The sequence below is a fragment of the Mustela erminea genome, chromosome X (assembly GCF_009829155.1).
Source record: "Mustela erminea isolate mMusErm1 chromosome X, mMusErm1.Pri, whole genome shotgun sequence".
NCBI lineage: Eukaryota > Metazoa > Chordata > Mammalia > Carnivora > Mustelidae > Mustela > Mustela erminea.
This window is the reverse complement of record NC_045635.1, coordinates 41,380,515-41,396,928: the sequence shown is the minus strand read 5'-3', so window position 1 is coordinate 41,396,928 and position 16,414 is coordinate 41,380,515. Positions and strand designations below refer to the sequence as shown.

At 54.0% G+C, this 16,414-nt stretch overlaps 1 protein-coding gene across 10 annotated transcripts; it reads right to left on the bottom strand.

The window, feature by feature from the left end:
- Positions 1-2,234: 2,234 nt before the first annotated feature.
- Positions 2,235-14,873, bottom strand: CDK16 (cyclin dependent kinase 16). 10 transcript variants are annotated; one of them, XM_032331574.1, is made up of 17 exons: positions 14,453-14,873; positions 10,819-10,902; positions 9,411-9,618; positions 8,731-8,864; positions 8,510-8,635; positions 8,353-8,409; positions 8,141-8,255; positions 7,348-7,442; positions 7,196-7,258; positions 6,820-6,943; positions 6,506-6,626; positions 6,300-6,397; positions 6,114-6,219; positions 5,986-6,049; positions 5,727-5,817; positions 3,616-3,693; positions 2,235-3,555 (listed from the first exon to the last, which is right to left on the bottom strand). In XM_032331574.1, exons 2-17 carry the CDS (start codon positions 10,822-10,824, stop codon positions 3,488-3,490), a joined length of 1,554 nt encoding a protein of 517 aa, XP_032187465.1. In that variant the 5' UTR covers positions 10,825-10,902; positions 14,453-14,873; the 3' UTR covers positions 2,235-3,487. The 10 variants fall into 10 exon arrangements, with proteins under 10 accessions (XP_032187465.1, XP_032187464.1, XP_032187463.1 ...); XM_032331573.1 differs by lacking the exon at positions 14,453-14,873 and adding an exon at positions 14,011-14,081; XM_032331572.1 differs by lacking the exon at positions 10,819-10,902.
- Positions 14,874-16,414: the final 1,541 nt, after the last annotated feature.

Sequence of the window (16,414 nt, the reverse complement as noted above, 5' to 3'; positions counted from 1 at the left end):
ATAACTTGTAATAGTTGGCCCTGTTTAAGTGCTTTATTGCATGTAAATAGTAGCCTTAGGCAGCAGATAAATATCCCTGTCACCTTTGGACTTAAATGGGGCAAGGTGAAGACCAGAAACGTTAATTCATTTTGTCCCAGCTAGTAAATGGCTGAGCTGTGGTTCGAACTCAGAGCTGTGACCTTAAGCACCAGGCCATAGATCTCAAACTGTGGTTCCGGTCTTCTTATTGGTTCAGGAGACCTTCTCAGGAGGGTTCACAAAGTCAAAACTATCTTCACAATACTTTTTTTCATTGTCATTCTTTCTTGGCATGTGTGGTGTAATATTCTGAGGCTACATACGCAAAAGTTATTTAGATGTCCTCAATTTTTAACACTATAAGGGGATTGTGACCAAAAAGTTTTGAACCATTGCACCAGGCCAGGGGTTCTCAACCTAGGCGCCATTGACATTTCTCTGTTGTGGGAAGCACTGTAGGATATTTAGCGGCATCCCTGCCCTTTCCCCACTGAATAGCAAGTTATCGTCCCCTGTTTGATTCCCCAAAGTGTCTCCAGACATTGCCAGTGTTCATTGGGTATGGAGATCACTGGTTGAGAACCACTGCACTAGGCTCTGCCATCCTCATCTGCTGGGGCTTCCAGCCCTTCCTCTTGTTGGTAATTTGAATATTTCATGCACTGGCTTCCAGTATCTACCTGCCTATTGGCTGCCCCCACCTGATTGTCCTATATACTCCCTAAGACAGGCTGATGATTGTGGCTCTGGTTCAGTGACTTCCTTATCACCACCCATCTCCACAAGCAAGACCACCGGTTGCCTTCCCACACCTGTGCACCTGGAATGTCCAGAACACCCTCTCTCCCTGCACAATTTCAAGCCCCACCCATCCACTGGATATCGTAGTTTACCTCAATTTTCAATTAACCTCTATAGAGCAGGGGTTATGTCTCTACTACTGTGATTCCAGCCCCTAACCCAGACCTGACACAGTTGAGGGGTTACAGCTCAGTTGTGTAAACTCTGAGGGAGATGAGACTAGCCCTTTCACCCTGGGGTCTCTATAATGGCACAGAGTCTGGCACATGGCAAGTAGCTGGTCTGCATGCCCAGCTGAATCTTCTGATTCTCTGAATTGCCTCATTGCCCCTCTGCAGACTTCTCCTCCCCACTTACTGGGTAGCCTGTCCTTCCTACAGTTCAGCAAGGTCTCCCATCCCCAGGCCTAGACTGTTTGGTTTCCTCACCTTCCAAAGGCCCACCTCTGCACACACCAATTAACCTACCACTTCCCAGAGCAGTTGTGTGAATTCTAGTCCTTTTAAGTCTGGCCTGGCAATCCTGCCTCCCTTTACAAGGTCCTCATCTTCCCAGCCTCCCTTGCTGCCAGAGGTGGCCATATCTTATTCTAGCCACAGAACGGCACCGGAAGTCTGTTGAGCTTGTGGACGGTTCAGCCCTGTTACAAGGTAATAAGACAGGACAGATGTCCTATTTTCCTCACTTGCTTTCCCATCTCTGGGAACATGGCAGCCATCATGGAACCAGAAGGCTATAGGCGGAGATATCGCCAAAATGCTTACCGGGGCACAGTGGAACGGTTAGTGGTCCTCGGGCCTCCACCACTCGACTACAGTAAGCAGCCTTAGCTTATTACCTGGAGTAGGCATCACGTCCTTCTCAGGGTTATCTCACCCATGCCCATGGTTTCTGTTACCTCCTGGACACCAATAATTGAAACTTCTAGTTCCATCCATTGGTAGCCCCATCTCTGAATTTAACCCATTTAAAGGATTCCCCTACCTACTCAGTGGTCCAAAACTTACCCTCCTCTCCCACCTCCCTCTCCAACTGGCCTGCCTCATGGTGTCCGGTTCCGACATGTGGTCATACTGGGCCTCTCCTCCCTACCTCCTGGTTTTATTGGGCCTTCCCAAGTGTCTTGCAAACAAACAGCCCCTCTACATACACCGGTCTCCACCATCTAGCTTCCTCATACACTTGGGTGAATCTCTTTTCTCTCTGCTTGATTTTTAGTAGTTCATCCTCTATTCAGCCTGCCCCACCTGCTTCAACACAATGTTCCACTGTTGCGTGGACATAGTCATGCCATGTCCCTGGCCCACCTCACTGCTCTCCTAGATGATGGAGACCAGTTACAAATTCTCCAAGGTCCCAGAACTCACCATGGATTGAGCCCACCCCCACCCCTGCAGGGACTTGCAATCAGGTTTTTCACTTTAGACTTTTTAATATTTCATACAGCGATTATGGTGCATTCAGGAACCCAACCCCCCAAACCCCACTAGGAGGGCCCCCACCCCAGCCCTCCCACCCCATTTGAGGGCCCCAGGTTTAGAGTGGAGGACGGGGAAGTAACCACCCATCTGGGACTGACCCCAGACACTGTCCCTGCCCTGCCTCACCCTCCCCAGGGGTTCAGGGATAACACCTGGGCCCGGACCCCATGCACCCCTCTGCCCCTGCTTGTGCACATATACACACTATGGCTCCTTGAAGAGTTGGTCAGTTCCTGGCAGGGCCCTACTCAACAGCACCGAGTGGGATGGGGGCGGGAGGGTTGGGTTAAGGAGACCCTGAGAAGGAAGGAGGCCCCAGCTATGGGACAGCAGGAGGGAAAGAGTGGGGGCCCCCCACCTCGTCCACCTCCCAGAGAGTCTCCGGTAGTCCACAGGTCCCCCTGTGGCCGAGGATGGCGGGCCGGGGGGGTAGGAAGGCGAATGGTCAAGGCATGCTTTCCCTTAGCCGACCCCAGGGTCTGGTGATGGTCAGGGTTCCAAATAGGGGCTGTGTCCCTGCCTTGGAAAGGCTGGGAGCGGGGCTTCATTGCACAAAATACTGTGGGAGGGCCACACGCAGGGGGTGGGGCCCAGCCAGTCTGTATACAGAGATATTGCATTTAAAAAATGAAAACCTCATTTAAAATAATTAAAAACAACAATGAATGAAACAAATAAAAAAAGGCCCACACAACATGAGGCAGGTGGGGCAGGCAAGAAAGCAGGCAGAGGAAGCCTCAGACCCAAGGCATTGCCACATCCTGAGTCGAGATCCCCCAGCCCAGGCTAGCTCCGGACCCCTGGCTGACCGTGGGGTAGTGGTCCTGGGGGAAGGTATGATGGGGAGGGGGGGAAAGGCCTGGCCTCAGCGTGGGAGGCTGGCAGGGCCATGCTGTCCACCGGCAACTACCGAGACAGAGAGAGACAGACAGACAGACAAGACAGACAAACCAGGCGAAGGAGCGATGAGAGCTTTGTTAGCACCCAGCAGACAGGCCAATGGGTGGGCTGACAGGCCAATGGTCGGGTGTTCGGACAGGCAGCGGGAACATGTGGGCAGGCGAGCATGAGTCAGGCAGGTAGGCAGGCAGCAAGCGAGGAGGATGCGGCTGGGGGCTGCCCTGTGAGGGGAGTGGCATCCCTCCAGCTGCTGCCTGCTGGGGCCTCGGTCTGTGGCTTAGAACTCAGCTTAGAACTCGGTGTCCACCACGCGGAAAGCTGGCCTGCCTGGAGGGGGAAGCAGAGCGGATGGCTGTTGGTGGGTAAGCAGGAAGGTGGCTGGGGCAGGGAAGAGGGCGAGGGCCACACCTACCGGAGTCAGGCATTGATGAAGACCGAAGGCTGGCCTCCTTTTGTAGCTGGATCTCCTTTAGTGCAAATATGGAAGTAGCTGTGGATGAAGAGAGACACTGGGAAATGACCCACAGGGCCATCCAGGATCACCTCCCACATGGCCCCCTTGGGGGAATTAAAAAAAGCTGCCTTTTCTTTGAGAGGCTTGACTTTCGCCTATCAAACAATCCTTACACACAAACCAGCTACAGCTCGGGAATATGGAATATGGACTATTACATAATGCCAGAAAATCAGTAATTCTGTCAAGTGTGATAAACAGTACTGCAATTACCACCTGCTGAGTCTAGATGATGGTGCTTGGGATTTTAGTTTAATCTAGTGGGGAGATGCAGGAAGTGGGCCATTTTTTAAGGTATATAATATTGTTATGAAAAATATTTTAGAGACACATGCTGTAATTTATAGATGAATGACATATCTGGGATCTGATTCAAAATAATCAGAGGGAATACAGATAAAATCATATTGGCCACAAGTTGATGACCTGTTGCGAATACTTGGGGACTCATATTATTTGGTCTAATAGATAAATATATATAATTCTACTTATTTTTTTTCTTAAAAAGATCTTATTGGGGCAGGCTCCTGGGATTGAGCCTCATGTCGGGCTCTCTGCTCAGCTGGGAGCCTGCTTCTCCCTCTCTCCTTCTGCCTGCCGCTCCCCCTGCTTGTGGTCGCTTTCTGTGTCAAATAAAATCTTTAAAAATCTTATTTGAAAAAGAGAGGGAGATAGAAAGAGGAGTATGGGGAGGGACAGAGGGGAGGGAGAGGGACAAGCAGACTCCACAGAGCCCAATGTGGGGCTTGAACTCACTACCCTGAGATCATGACCTGAGCCAAAACCAAGAGTCAAATGCTTAACCAACAGAGCCACCTAGGTGCCCCTATTTTTTTTTTAAAGTGACCTCTATACCTAATGTTGGACTCAAACTCACAACCCTAAGATCAAGAGTCATATCTCCACTAACTGAACTAGGCTGGTGCCCCCAAATATATAAAGGGGCGCCTGAGTGGTGCAGTCAGTTGAGCGTCGGGACTCCTGGTTTTGGCTCAGGTCATCTCAGGGTCCTGAAACTGAGTCCCGTATCGGGCTCTGCTGCTTTAACTCTACTCTCTCTCCCTTTCCTTTAACTCCTCCCCACCACACACTCCCTCCAAAACAAATAAATCTTTGCGGTGCCTGGATGGCTCAGTCAGTTAGGTGTCCAACTCTTGGTTTTGGCTCAGGTCATGATCTCAGGGTCCTGGGATTGAAACCCGTGTCGGGGTCCATGCTCTGCTGGGAATCTGCTTGAGGACTTCTCTTCCTACCCCTCTGAGCCCCTCACTCACACTTTCTATTGGAAATAAATCAATCTTAAAAATAAGAGAACACCCTGTGTGATTACATTTCTGCATAGTTCCAAGAATGGGGAAAACCAATGTTAGAAGTCCAACTAGTGGTAATCCTTGGGAAGGGGTTAGGGATAACTAAACGAAATAAGAGGGCACCTTCAGGGAAGCTCCTCATATCTTATTTCTTCTTTCTTTTTTTTAAGGTTAGAAAGAGAGAGAGAGAGAGAGAGAGCGCGCGCGCACGCGCACAAGCACAAGCAGGGGGAGCGGCAGGCAGAGGGAGTGGGAGAAGTAGACTCCCTGCTGAGCAGGGAGCCTGATGCAGGACTTGATCCCAGGACCCTGGGATCATGACCTGAGACAAAGGCAGACGCCTAACAAACTAAGCCATCCAGGCGTCCCTCATATCCTATTTTTTGGCCCGTATGCCAGTTACACAGGTGTGTTAGTTTGTGAAAATTCATTGTGATGTATACTTATGATCTGTGCATTTCATATATATTTTATAAGAAAATGTTTACTAGAATAAGGGAAAGTGATGTTGCATCTATCTTTATGTATGTTTGAAAATTCCCAGGAAAGGTAAAAGGGAACTGAAAACCAAGTTAATTTTTGTGATAAATGCATCACGTGTCTGAACAAGGATGTGCTACCCCAAAGGTGACACAGCCCGAGCCCTGCACAACCTGCCCAGCCTCTTGTCCCCCCCAGCCCCCCACCAGCTTCACTCACTGTCAGGAAGTTTGTGGATCCGCTCCCCCAGACTGAGGAAGAATGGATGTTTCATGGCGTCCTCTGCGGAGATCCGATTGCGACCTTCAAACTGAGTGGGGGACAGGCGTGGGGAGGGCAAGGGGCAGTGAGGGCGGCGGCCGTGTACTGAACACCTTCAACAAGCAGGACTCTCTTCCTCCCCACCCCTGGAGCTCCCCCGTTTCCCCACCCCTAGAATCCCCTAACCCCCAAGGCTGGCCCAGGAAGGTGGACTCACCTGCAGCAGCTTGTTGAGGAGGTCAGCCCCATCGCTGTCAAGTCTACAGCAAGGACAAGGGGACCTGCTTTAAATTGAGTTTGGGCACTCTGGCCCCTAACACTTGCCCACCCACCCACCAGTCTCACCGGGGTGCATGGCTCAAAAGGGCCTCGGCTCGATACTTGGGGTAGTTGTATGTCTTGAACTCTTCGTTGGATAGAATGCCTGGCCACGTCTCCTCAGTTGGGGTTCCTGGTGGGGAAGAATTACCCTAAGCATCCACAGGGCATCACTAAATGTCCCCACAGCTCCTAGGGCCCATTCCTCCTCACCCAAGATGCGGAAGATGAAGTGCAGCTGTTCCTCCACGGTGGAGCCTGGGAAGAGGGGCCGGCCTGTGGCCATCTCATAGAAGATGCAGCCCACACCCCTAGGCAGGGAGGGCACAGTGAAAAGGGAGGCAGGCGGCTGACTGGCCATTGTGACCAAGCCACCGCCTTCACTACACAGCTCCTGCCACACTTCCACCTGTCCTCACCACATGTCAATCTGGGTAGAGTAGTCCGTGGACCCAAGCAGAATGTCAGGGGGTCGGTACCACAGTGTCACCACCTCATTGGAGTAGGTCTTCGTTGGAATCGACTTAGCTCGGGCCAGGCCTGGGAGGTTGAGAGAAGGGACAGCTGGAATTGAGGAGGTCCTGGGCAGTCTGGGGGAGAGGACAGCTGGGATGGAGAGCATCTTAAGCAAAGCCTGGAGAAGCTGAAGGGGACTGAGATTAGGCAGTCATGAAGAAGGAAGGTCTGAGAGGATAAGGCTGGGGTGTCACGGGGAAGCGGGGGGGCAGGGTACCAAAATCTGCCAGCTTCAGTTCTCCTCTCTCGTTGATGAGCAGGTTTTGGGGCTTGAGGTCTCGGTGTAGCACCTTCTGCCGGTGGCAGTAGGCCAGGCCACGAAGCAGCTGGAACAGGAACAGCTAGGGACCCAGGAAAGGCAGGTGGAGGTCAAAGTATATCCAGCAGCCCGACCCCCAGCAGACACTGCTCCCCCTCCCAAACACAGACACTGAGCCCAGAGCCTTATCTCACGGAAGAGGACAGGGTCCCAATGCCCTCCAAGGGCTCCCAGCAAAAAAGCCAATCGGGAAAAGTCTGTTTCTGGGAGATTTGTGGGGTGGAGTGGGTGAGTGGGGGCCCCGGTGTGCCCCCGCTTCCTGCCCCACACCCACTTTCACGTTGTGCATGTTGATGACGTTCCCACAGTCATCCAGGTACTGCTTCAGGTCCTTGTCCTGAGGAGAGGAGAGGAGATACAGGAGAAAAGAGGGGACAGTGGCCATCTCCCCACCTCCCTCCAGGACCAACCACCACTCAACCTTACCAGGTACTCAAAGACAAGGGTGAGGGACTTCTCCGTGTGGATAATGTCATGTAGCGTGACAATATTGGCATGTTTGAGGTCCTTGAGCAGGGACACTGCAGGAAGCATGGGAATGAGATGGGGGAAGAGTTAGGACCCCACCCTCAGGATAGAGGCGAGGATGAGGACCAGACAGAGATGAGCCCAAGGTTCCTTTCTTTCCCCCGTGCACTCTGGGGTGGTGGCTCATAGCCACTGGCTCTATCCCACCCAGTGCTAGGGAGGGGTTTTTCTATGTTCCAGATGTGGAAACTAAGGCTCAGAGAAGAAGTTTGCAGCAAGAAGCAAGAACCTGGGCTTACAGTCCCAGGCTTATGTGACATTAGATATTCACAACCTGTCTTTGCTTTCTGCAAAGGGGTTTTTGCTTCAACCCTCAGTACAAAGGCTCTCAGCTTCTATGAAATGGAGTTTGCACATGTAACCTCTACACAATTCAAGCTCATTCCGTGGGACAGTCAGACTAGAAACTGTCATGTCAAGGAAACGTTAGCACTTCCATGGGTGCTCTCAGAAGCAGACAAAGCAAGCACCTGGCTTTCTAATTCCTTGGTCTCTTCTCCGAACAGGAACAGATCCCCAGTTACCTCGATTATGACCTAGATATCTGCACGATGGGCACTTTCTACTGAAGGCCAGAGTGTCAGAAGCGAAGTCCCAAAACCCCCAGTCTCTGTGCTCACCGTGGGGTGTGTACGGATGAGCCATGGGGAGAGCCCGGGAAGCCTGGGACGGCCTTCCTGGGTGTCTGTACCTTCCCGGATGGCGGTGCAGGGAGCCCCTTCTTCATGTTCCAGTCTGATCTCCTTGAGTGCCACAAGGTTGTCTGTGAGCTTGCTTTTGCCTTTGTAGACGGTGGCATAGGTACCCTGGAGTGTGAGGAAGAGTGACAGCAAAGGAGCTGGAGGCTGCAGGAAGCTCTCGCGGCCCCCTACCCCCACCACAGGCCTCCCGATTGTCTCTCACCTCACCCAGCTTGTCCAGCTTGATGTACGTCTCCAGTTTCCCAAAGCCAATCTCAGACTGTGGGGTAAAGGGGCAGATTGAAGCAGGCTCACGGGAGGGGCCGGGGAAGAGAGAAGTGGGCAGAGGTGAGGCGAGGCCAGAAGCAGGAGACGCTCACCAGGCTGACACGGCGGAGGCGGCGGCTGAGGGGCTTGTCGAAGATGGGGCTGTTGAGGGTCAACTTCTCAAGGTAGCCCTCAGGCAGCCGGATGTCGGCTGGGAGTGACAGGCGCTTGTTGATGTCCTAGAAGGCAAGACAGGTGGGAAGACCATGAGTGCCACCTTCCCGGGTTCCACCCTCTTCTCTCGTCCCACCACCAGCCAGACAGGGTTAAGCACCTCGGTGGAGATCTTGCGTGGGGGATGGTTGCGCATGCGCACCCTCACTGGCGACTGCACCTCATCCGAGGACGTGGCTGAAGCCTGGTCACTCTCCCCATCAGACCCCATCTTCAAGTCCTCATGTACAATCTCTGGTAGTGAGGACAGGGGGAGGAGGGCAGACCAGTTGAGGTCCAGAGCCCCAGGAACCCCCTCCCCTGCGGAACACACTGCTTCATCACACACATACACACAAGCCCCCCACGCCGCCTAGAGTCCCTCAGGCGAGGGTGGCAAAGCCCAGGAAGGTTCAGACAGGTCGCGGTGGGCTGAGTAGGGGTGGAGGGGCAATAGTCACCTAGTGGAGCACCCCCCATTCCAGGGGTGAGCTGAGACTGGTGCTGGCCCAGGGCAGGCAGGCACCCGTAGGCCTGAGGGGGCCATAGCGGAGTGCAGGGGAAGGGCAAAGGGAAGGCTGGGGCAGCTGCAGCAGGCAGGGCACGCTTCCTCCCCCTGAGGCCTGGGCACAAAGCCAAGGAGAGGGACACAGATGGACAGATAGAGGGTGCTGAGAGGATGGCAGGGAGGGGAAGAGAATAGAGAAAGGAAAACGGAAATAATACAAGTCTAAGGGGAACTAGGCTGGGAGGCAGCTCCTGGGGACCAGTGCTGGGGGCAGGAGTGATCAGTGGACCTACCTGGTGCAGAGCTGAGTGGGCCCCGTCCGGAGCGAGGTTCCCCAGGAGCGGCACGAGTGGGTACCTCTCCAAGGTCACTGCCACCGCCACCCCCACTCTCATCCAGGCCTATCTGTTCAGGGGCACCATTGGTCTTGTCCACACCTCGGCCCCCTCGGAGTGTCATCGACAGCTGCCGCTTGATCTTCTTCATCCGATCCATGGCGACCTGAGCAGGAGGGATAGATGGGAATGGGTCCCACGTTAGCACTTGCCTGACCAGCACGGGCTCCCTAAAGCCCAAGACAACTTAGTGAGGTACACGGACACGAACCTGTGTCAGTGCCCACCCAACCACTGTGGAGGCCTTGAAACACTTGGGATTCCCAGAAACCTGGCACAGATGGGGACCCTTGTCAGTGCCCACCCACCTACAGCCAGCCCCTGGGGACCGCACTCCTGAGTAGCACACCTGGGTGTTGAGGCCTGGGTGGCTGGCTGAGGGCAAGGGCCCAACTGGTGGACTGTTGGCCTCTATGGGGGCAGCCTCACTGTGGGAACAAAGGCCCCCACAGCAGGCATTCTCAGGTGCAGTGGCGGTGATGGGCCCAGCTGTGGGTGGGGCGAGGCGCTCTCCCAGGACTGAGGGGCCACCAATACGGCCCTGGACTCGCCCATAGAATGGCATGTTCCGCCGGCACCAGCCCCACATCACCCCCCAACTGCCAAGGCAGAATGTTCCCCACAACCATAAGGACCCGCCCGCCTTCCCCAGCAACCATTGTCACGGTGACTAAGTGGACTACCCCACTGGTCTACTCAAGTGAGGGGTGTACGGAGAGGGGAGTCCTGCCCAGACCCAACCACTGGGTAGGTTGTGGGGAGTGCTGAATCTCAACGGATACCAGCTGTCCTGAGGGCTCCTGGAAAGTTTCAACCAGGTTGGGACCCTATGGGTCCCACTCAAGATTTTTATAAGGCAGGCCTTATAAAAATTTTTTCTACTTGAGAGTGCACATCTCCCTTACCACCCCAAATAAATGTCCCAGTCCTCAAGGGTGGCCCACAAGGTCTTAGCCTATTCACCCCATTAGCTTCCTGGCCTCACCTCCCCCCACAACTACTGCCAGTTGCTGTTCTGCAACCACAACCAGCCGTCCCACCTCAGGCCCTTTGCACTGGCTGCTCCTGGTGCGTGGAATACCCTTCCCCCAGATTTCAAAATAGCTCACTCCCTCACCCTCTTCAGACCCTTGCTCAAATACCACCTTTTCCATGGATAATCCTCCACAAATAACCCTACTTAAAATCTCAACCATACTGAGCTCCCCCTTACTTTGCCAAATTATCCCCCCAGCACTTATCACCTCCTCAGAAATGATACCACCTACTTATTGGTTTCTATATTCTTAACTGTCTGTCTCCTCACCGCCATAACTAGAAGATCAGCTCCGCCAGGGTAGATTTCTGTCTGTTTAGGTCACGGCTATATCCTGAGGACCTGGAACAGTGACTGACACAGAGTAGACGCTCAAAAAGTGCTTATGGCAGAAATTAATGAATCAGAGGGCTGAGGGCCTAAGACCAATCCCCACCCGGATGGGCAGGGTAGGTCTGCTACTTGTGAACAACTCCAGAAAATGTGGCCCAAGGACATTGGCATCGCGGGAAGATGACCTAGATGGGGCCGCTGGAGGGAACAGGGCCACCAAAAGGCTTAGGCTGGCCTTCTTCTGCTTCCTCCTGGGCTCCAGGCCAGCAAGGTGGGGGAAAGACCTGGCCTAGGAACCATCTGGACTCACAGCGGGCCTAAGATGGCCCTGGGCCCAAGGGAAGTAGAGCTAGAGAGGAGGTGGGAGGATGAGGTGGGGCTGGATTCGAGGAGAGAAGTGGGTCATCTGTTACCTTGAAATCAGGCGCTTACCCCACTGGTCCCTATACCCTGCTTCTGCCTGCCTGGCCTCACCACCCCCAGGAGGAGCAGAGGTGCCAGCCTAGCAGAGAGACCCCAGCAAAGAGGATGAGGTCCATTCAGAGAACCCAGGAGAACCACAAAAATCCTGATCCAGTAGGCCGAACACTGGACCTGAAGCTGAAGAAGGAGAAGCATGGCCAGCCCCAAAGGCAGTCTTGCATCCATGGTACAAATACTCAGTCGGCTTTGCCTGTAGTGGCAGGGAATGGGGCATCTGTGGGGACGTTAAGTAGGGCTGGATGGAAGATGAGGAGGGAGCCAGAAGGAGACAGGGTCCATGACCTTTAACTGGAAACTCCAAGAGCTGAACATGTTCCAGAGTTCAGTTTTGGGGGGATTTTAGGAAGACAGGATACAAAATCTGTGTATCACGTAACATTCCCAGCAGGGGTGCCCTGGGCAGACCTTTGTGAACAGAGACACTTGAACATTAATATACAACAAAACTTTTAAATATTATTATTTCCATTTTCTGAGATTTTTAAGAGTTCAGAATAGTAAAGGAAGGAACAAGAAACTGGATACACAACTCCACTCAAAAAAAGGGCATATGTCCTTCCTGACCCTCCGAGGACACACAACCATCCTCAGAATACTCTCACCCTCAAAGGCACTCATCACCTCACACCACACTGTCCACTGAAGACATAGTCATCGTACTCTAGTCATCACGGTCACCACACAACTCGCACTGAAAACACAACATCCTCATCCTGTCCAGACCCCTATAAGCATAAACTGGCCCCTCAAAAAGGCCTCCCTGCATTTTAACAGCACCTGCAATTTCCCCATTTATTTCTAACCCCCATCAGCACAGGAAGCCCCAACAGAGCAGAGCACTGTTTGCATAGGCTCGGGCCCCTCTAAGTTAACTCTCACCGCCACATTCTTGGGTGCCTCCTAGGCCAAGTTGCCAGTTAGCTTCTCCAAAGCACTTACCCCCATTAACACGCTGTTCCCTGTGCATGATTCTGACCCCTATTAACATGCACTTGGGACCCTCTACAGCTGACCCAAATTAGCACTCACTGGACCTTCACACTGCCCTGAATCTCATTAACATGAGGTGAAACTTGCCAGTCCCTGACCTGTTTTGCCCACTCAGGCAAAACTATCAGTAAACCCATGTTCTGGTCCTCTCACTACCCTGTCCCCACCACCCCCCATCAGCACAAGCTGGACCTTCACTTCACCCTGACCTCTATTAGCACACACTGGGCCTCACACAGTGCCTCCCCATTAGCACACCCTGAACCCTTCACTCAGCCCCATTCCCCAGGGACATACCAACACAGTGTTCTATAATGGCCTGGCCCTCATTAGCGCACCCAGGTCTTCACTCTGCCTGGAGCACCATTAGCACACACTTCAGCCCTCCATGGTTCTGAATCCACTTTATCACACCTAGACCTTCACATATTCCTGTCCTTTATTTCTCTTTGCTTCAAATCTTTCACACCTATAATGCCTGTTGGTTCACACCTGAACCCCTTCACAATCCCGATTCTCCTTACTGCACCCCCTGGAACCTCAACACACCCCAGCCCCCCATGGACAAAAGCACACTGTCTTCACAACGTTCTGACGCTCACTAGCATTTTCCAGACCTGATACGGCTCTGACTCTTCCCCATGGCACACATTTAAGCACCTCCAAGGCTGGTCACTAGGTTTTCATATGTAACTGTCCCTTATCGCATCCTGGAGTCTCACATCCCGTCCTCATGGATGGTTGGGGACGAATGGACACGGGGACACACACCCCATCTTGATCCTTAATATATTGGACCTCTTAACAGTGCTAAGACATTTTCCTCACCACTGTGCCCTCCCACCTCACATATATCCATAACTTCTGGTACTCAGTAGCACAGGCTCGGGTCTTCCACCACTCTGGCCCCGTTAGCATATCCTGGGCCTCATACTACCCAGTCTTTATTAACACACACATGTACCCTTTACAGCTATGACCCCCATTAGCAACACTCAACACTGGAGTTCTTCGACTACCCTGACCTCCATGAGCACTCTCTGGACCCGAGCACGCTGCAGTCCCTCATGGACGAATACACAGTATTGACATCATCCTGATGCTCAGTAACACACACAGGACTTCAGAGCCCTATTAGCATCCCTTCTGCTATCTCTACCACCTTAACCCCCATTAACACACACGGGGGTCTCTCCACACCTATAACCCTGTTTGCATACCTCAGCATTCCTAACATGCTCTCCCCCAACACACACCGTCGGGGCCCTTCACTGCCCCCCCCCCATTAGCACACGCTGGGCCTCAAGCCCTACACAGCGGTTAAGACTTATCACACGCTCCGAGCCCTCCACAGCTCAGGCCATTAGCAAAGCTCGAGTCTTTCACCACCCACTTCCACATCCTCTAGTCCTTTGATCACCCTGCTCCCCATTAGCACCCACAGGACTGCCCATCCCCAGTTCCCAGACCGGGCCCAGGGCGGGGCCAAGGTCAGGGAGGCCCCGAATGACCCCCCGCCCCAGTGCACTCTGGGAAATTCGCTGGGGGAGGGGGCACATGCCAGGGGTGCAGCCCAGACCCCTGGGCACCGCCCGGGGTCTGGGTTGGTTCTGCAAGAAGGGCAGCCCCCACCCCACGTCTCGGGGACGCGCTCACCGGCGGGGGCGCGCGAGCAACCTCAGCGCCGCGGGGCCGGCGCGGCGGCGCCTGGGGCGGCGGCCCGGGCTGAGGCCGCGCGACCTCCTTCTCCTCCTGTTCGCCGCAGGCGCCCGTCCCAGTAGTCTTCGGCCATGGCTGCTGGGCCCGGGCCGCCGCCGGCTGAGGAGGAGGAGGCGGCGGCGGCGGCGGCGGTTGAGGCGGAGGCGGCGTCCCGCTCAGCCGGCCATGAGCTTGGCCGCTGCGGGCGATGCCCCCGGGCTCGCTGGCGCCCGCTCGAACCCGAGAGCTCACGGCGGCTCGCGGCTCAGTGCCGACTGCTTGCGGAGACGCGGCAGATCCCAGGGCCGAACACCCAACGGCCCAACCGCCGCGCGCGCCGCGCTCCACGCATGCGCACGCACGCGCTGAAAAGGCTGAAGTGGGGAAGGAGGGGACTCACCTCGGACTGCATGTACCAAAAGACCCGTCCGCAGCGGGAGGGGGCCCGGCCATTGCGCGCCCACCGGGGAATGTGGCGCCAGCCCTGGAACGGCGCCAGGGGGAAGTGTAGAGGTTGCTTAGTACTCAGTTCCGATCTTGCTAGAAGTTTGCTAGTGCCAAGGTGGGCAGCAGCCGGTAACCAGCGTGCCGGTCACCACTCGGTCCCCCTACTTGGTCTCACTTGGTACATTCCCATGGTGGCAAACGGGACTTTGGCAAGGAGGAAAAAGACAGATGAGGCAGTCAGTCTGAGTCCCTTGAGGTGCCTCGGAAGGCAGGAATTTCAAAGGTTCGCGAGAAGATGACTTTTCTAGGAGAGGCGGCCTGGAGAATCATTGGCCTTTACCACCTTAGATAGGACAGAGTCTAACCCCGCCCAGCACCCCCCCCTACCTCCTCTAGCTCTTTCCCACTGTGAACGTGTGCGGCCCCGCCCTTTGAGGTTGTCGCCCAGCCAATCGGATTTGCCCCCTGGGGTGAGGCAGAGCAAGAATGAAGGGCGTGGCTGAGCTGAAGAGGCGTGATTTCACTGATCCGTGCCACGCCTCCGCCAGGTTTTCATTGGCTTTCAGCGCCGGGGGCGGACACTTCTTTTTGTTCGGAGCGCCTCTCTCGCCACAGGCCGAATATTCTGCAAGATGATTGGTCAAAAGAGCGTTCAATCGTCTTTCGCCCCTCCTCTAAACCCCTCCCATTCCCCCCCACCCCAGCAAGACGCACGGGGTGGAGCCTAGGCTGAGAAAAGAGGGAAGGCGGACCTTAAGAGAGGAAGGTGCGTTACTGCGCATGCTTGGGGCTTTGGGTCGGGAGGAGACCTCTTTTCCGCCTCACGCGAGTATTTGCGTATGCACCCTGAATTGGGTTTCTTGCCTGCCAGCTCTGTTACCTCTTGTCTGCCAGAACCCCGCCCGTGGCTCTCCCCAGGTCTGCGGTTTTCTGTTTTATTTATTGAGCGCCTGTTGTGTGTCAAGCACTGCCAGCACACCTTAAGCCCTCACTCCTCTATGCCTGGAAAACTCCTACACTGTCAACAAGCCTGGCTCAAATGGCGGCAGCTTTTGGCAGGCCTTCTGGGACATCCTTACACTGCATCTCAGTCCAAAGCCAGCTTCCCCGCCTCGTCTGGGCTTCTTTTTATGGCAGCCTTGATCACACCAGTTATTCTAGTAAGGTTCATACTAGCAAGGGTTATCAGAGCACGATGGGAGTGGAAATACTTGACAAAGACAGAAGTCCACCGTGGGCTAGACCATCAGGTCCATTACTTCTTTGACCTCATTTTCATTTCCTACTCTTCTTCCTCTCACTCCGCTCCAGACGCATTTGTTCCCTTCAAGCTGTTTTTGAATAAAGCAGGCACAATCCAGCCTCAGAGACTTGTTCCCTTTGCCAGGAATATTCTTCTAGATACTCACATGCCTTATCCCTTCACTTCTTCCAAGTCCTTGCTTTAATGTCACCTTCATGAAGCCTTCCCTGAATACCCTATTTAAAAATGTCTTCCTGCATCCCATTCGAGACCCCCAGACCTAGCCCTACAAACCTTCTGAATGACTTGTCAACTTACTACAATTTACTTGTGTTTGTTCTGGGTCTCACCCTAGCAGAACATGAGACACCCCCGCCCCCCACACACACCCACGCACACCCTTCAAGGCAGGGATTTTTTTTTTTATCCATTGTTGTCTCCAATGCCTAGAATAGTGCCTGTCCCATAGTAAGCACTCAACAAATGTTGGGGCAAATGTTCGATGGCAAATAGCTCTAGGTCAAGAGACAACCATGTAACACCCTTCCCTTTGTGCCTGCCTGGTGCAGGGGGCTCAGTGAAGTGACCCAAACCCTGCCCACTGAACTCTGGTCTTCTATCTTGTTGGTGTTACAATGGTAGCCAAACAGGACAGAAAATGGCACATGGGGG

Coding starts and splice junctions, on each gene's coding strand:
- CDK16 (XM_032331568.1), bottom strand. CDS start 10,101: ATGTGGGGCTGGTGCCGGCGGAACATGCCATTCTATGGGCGAGTCCAG. Junction 7,259..7,347: donor CCCTTGTCTTTGAGTACCTG/GTAAGGTTGAGT, acceptor TCCTCTCCTCAG/GACAAGGACCTGAAGCAGTA. Junction 5,818..5,985: donor TCCTCAACAAGCTGCTGCAG/GTGAGTCCACCT, acceptor TCCCCCACTCAG/TTTGAAGGTCGCAATCGGAT.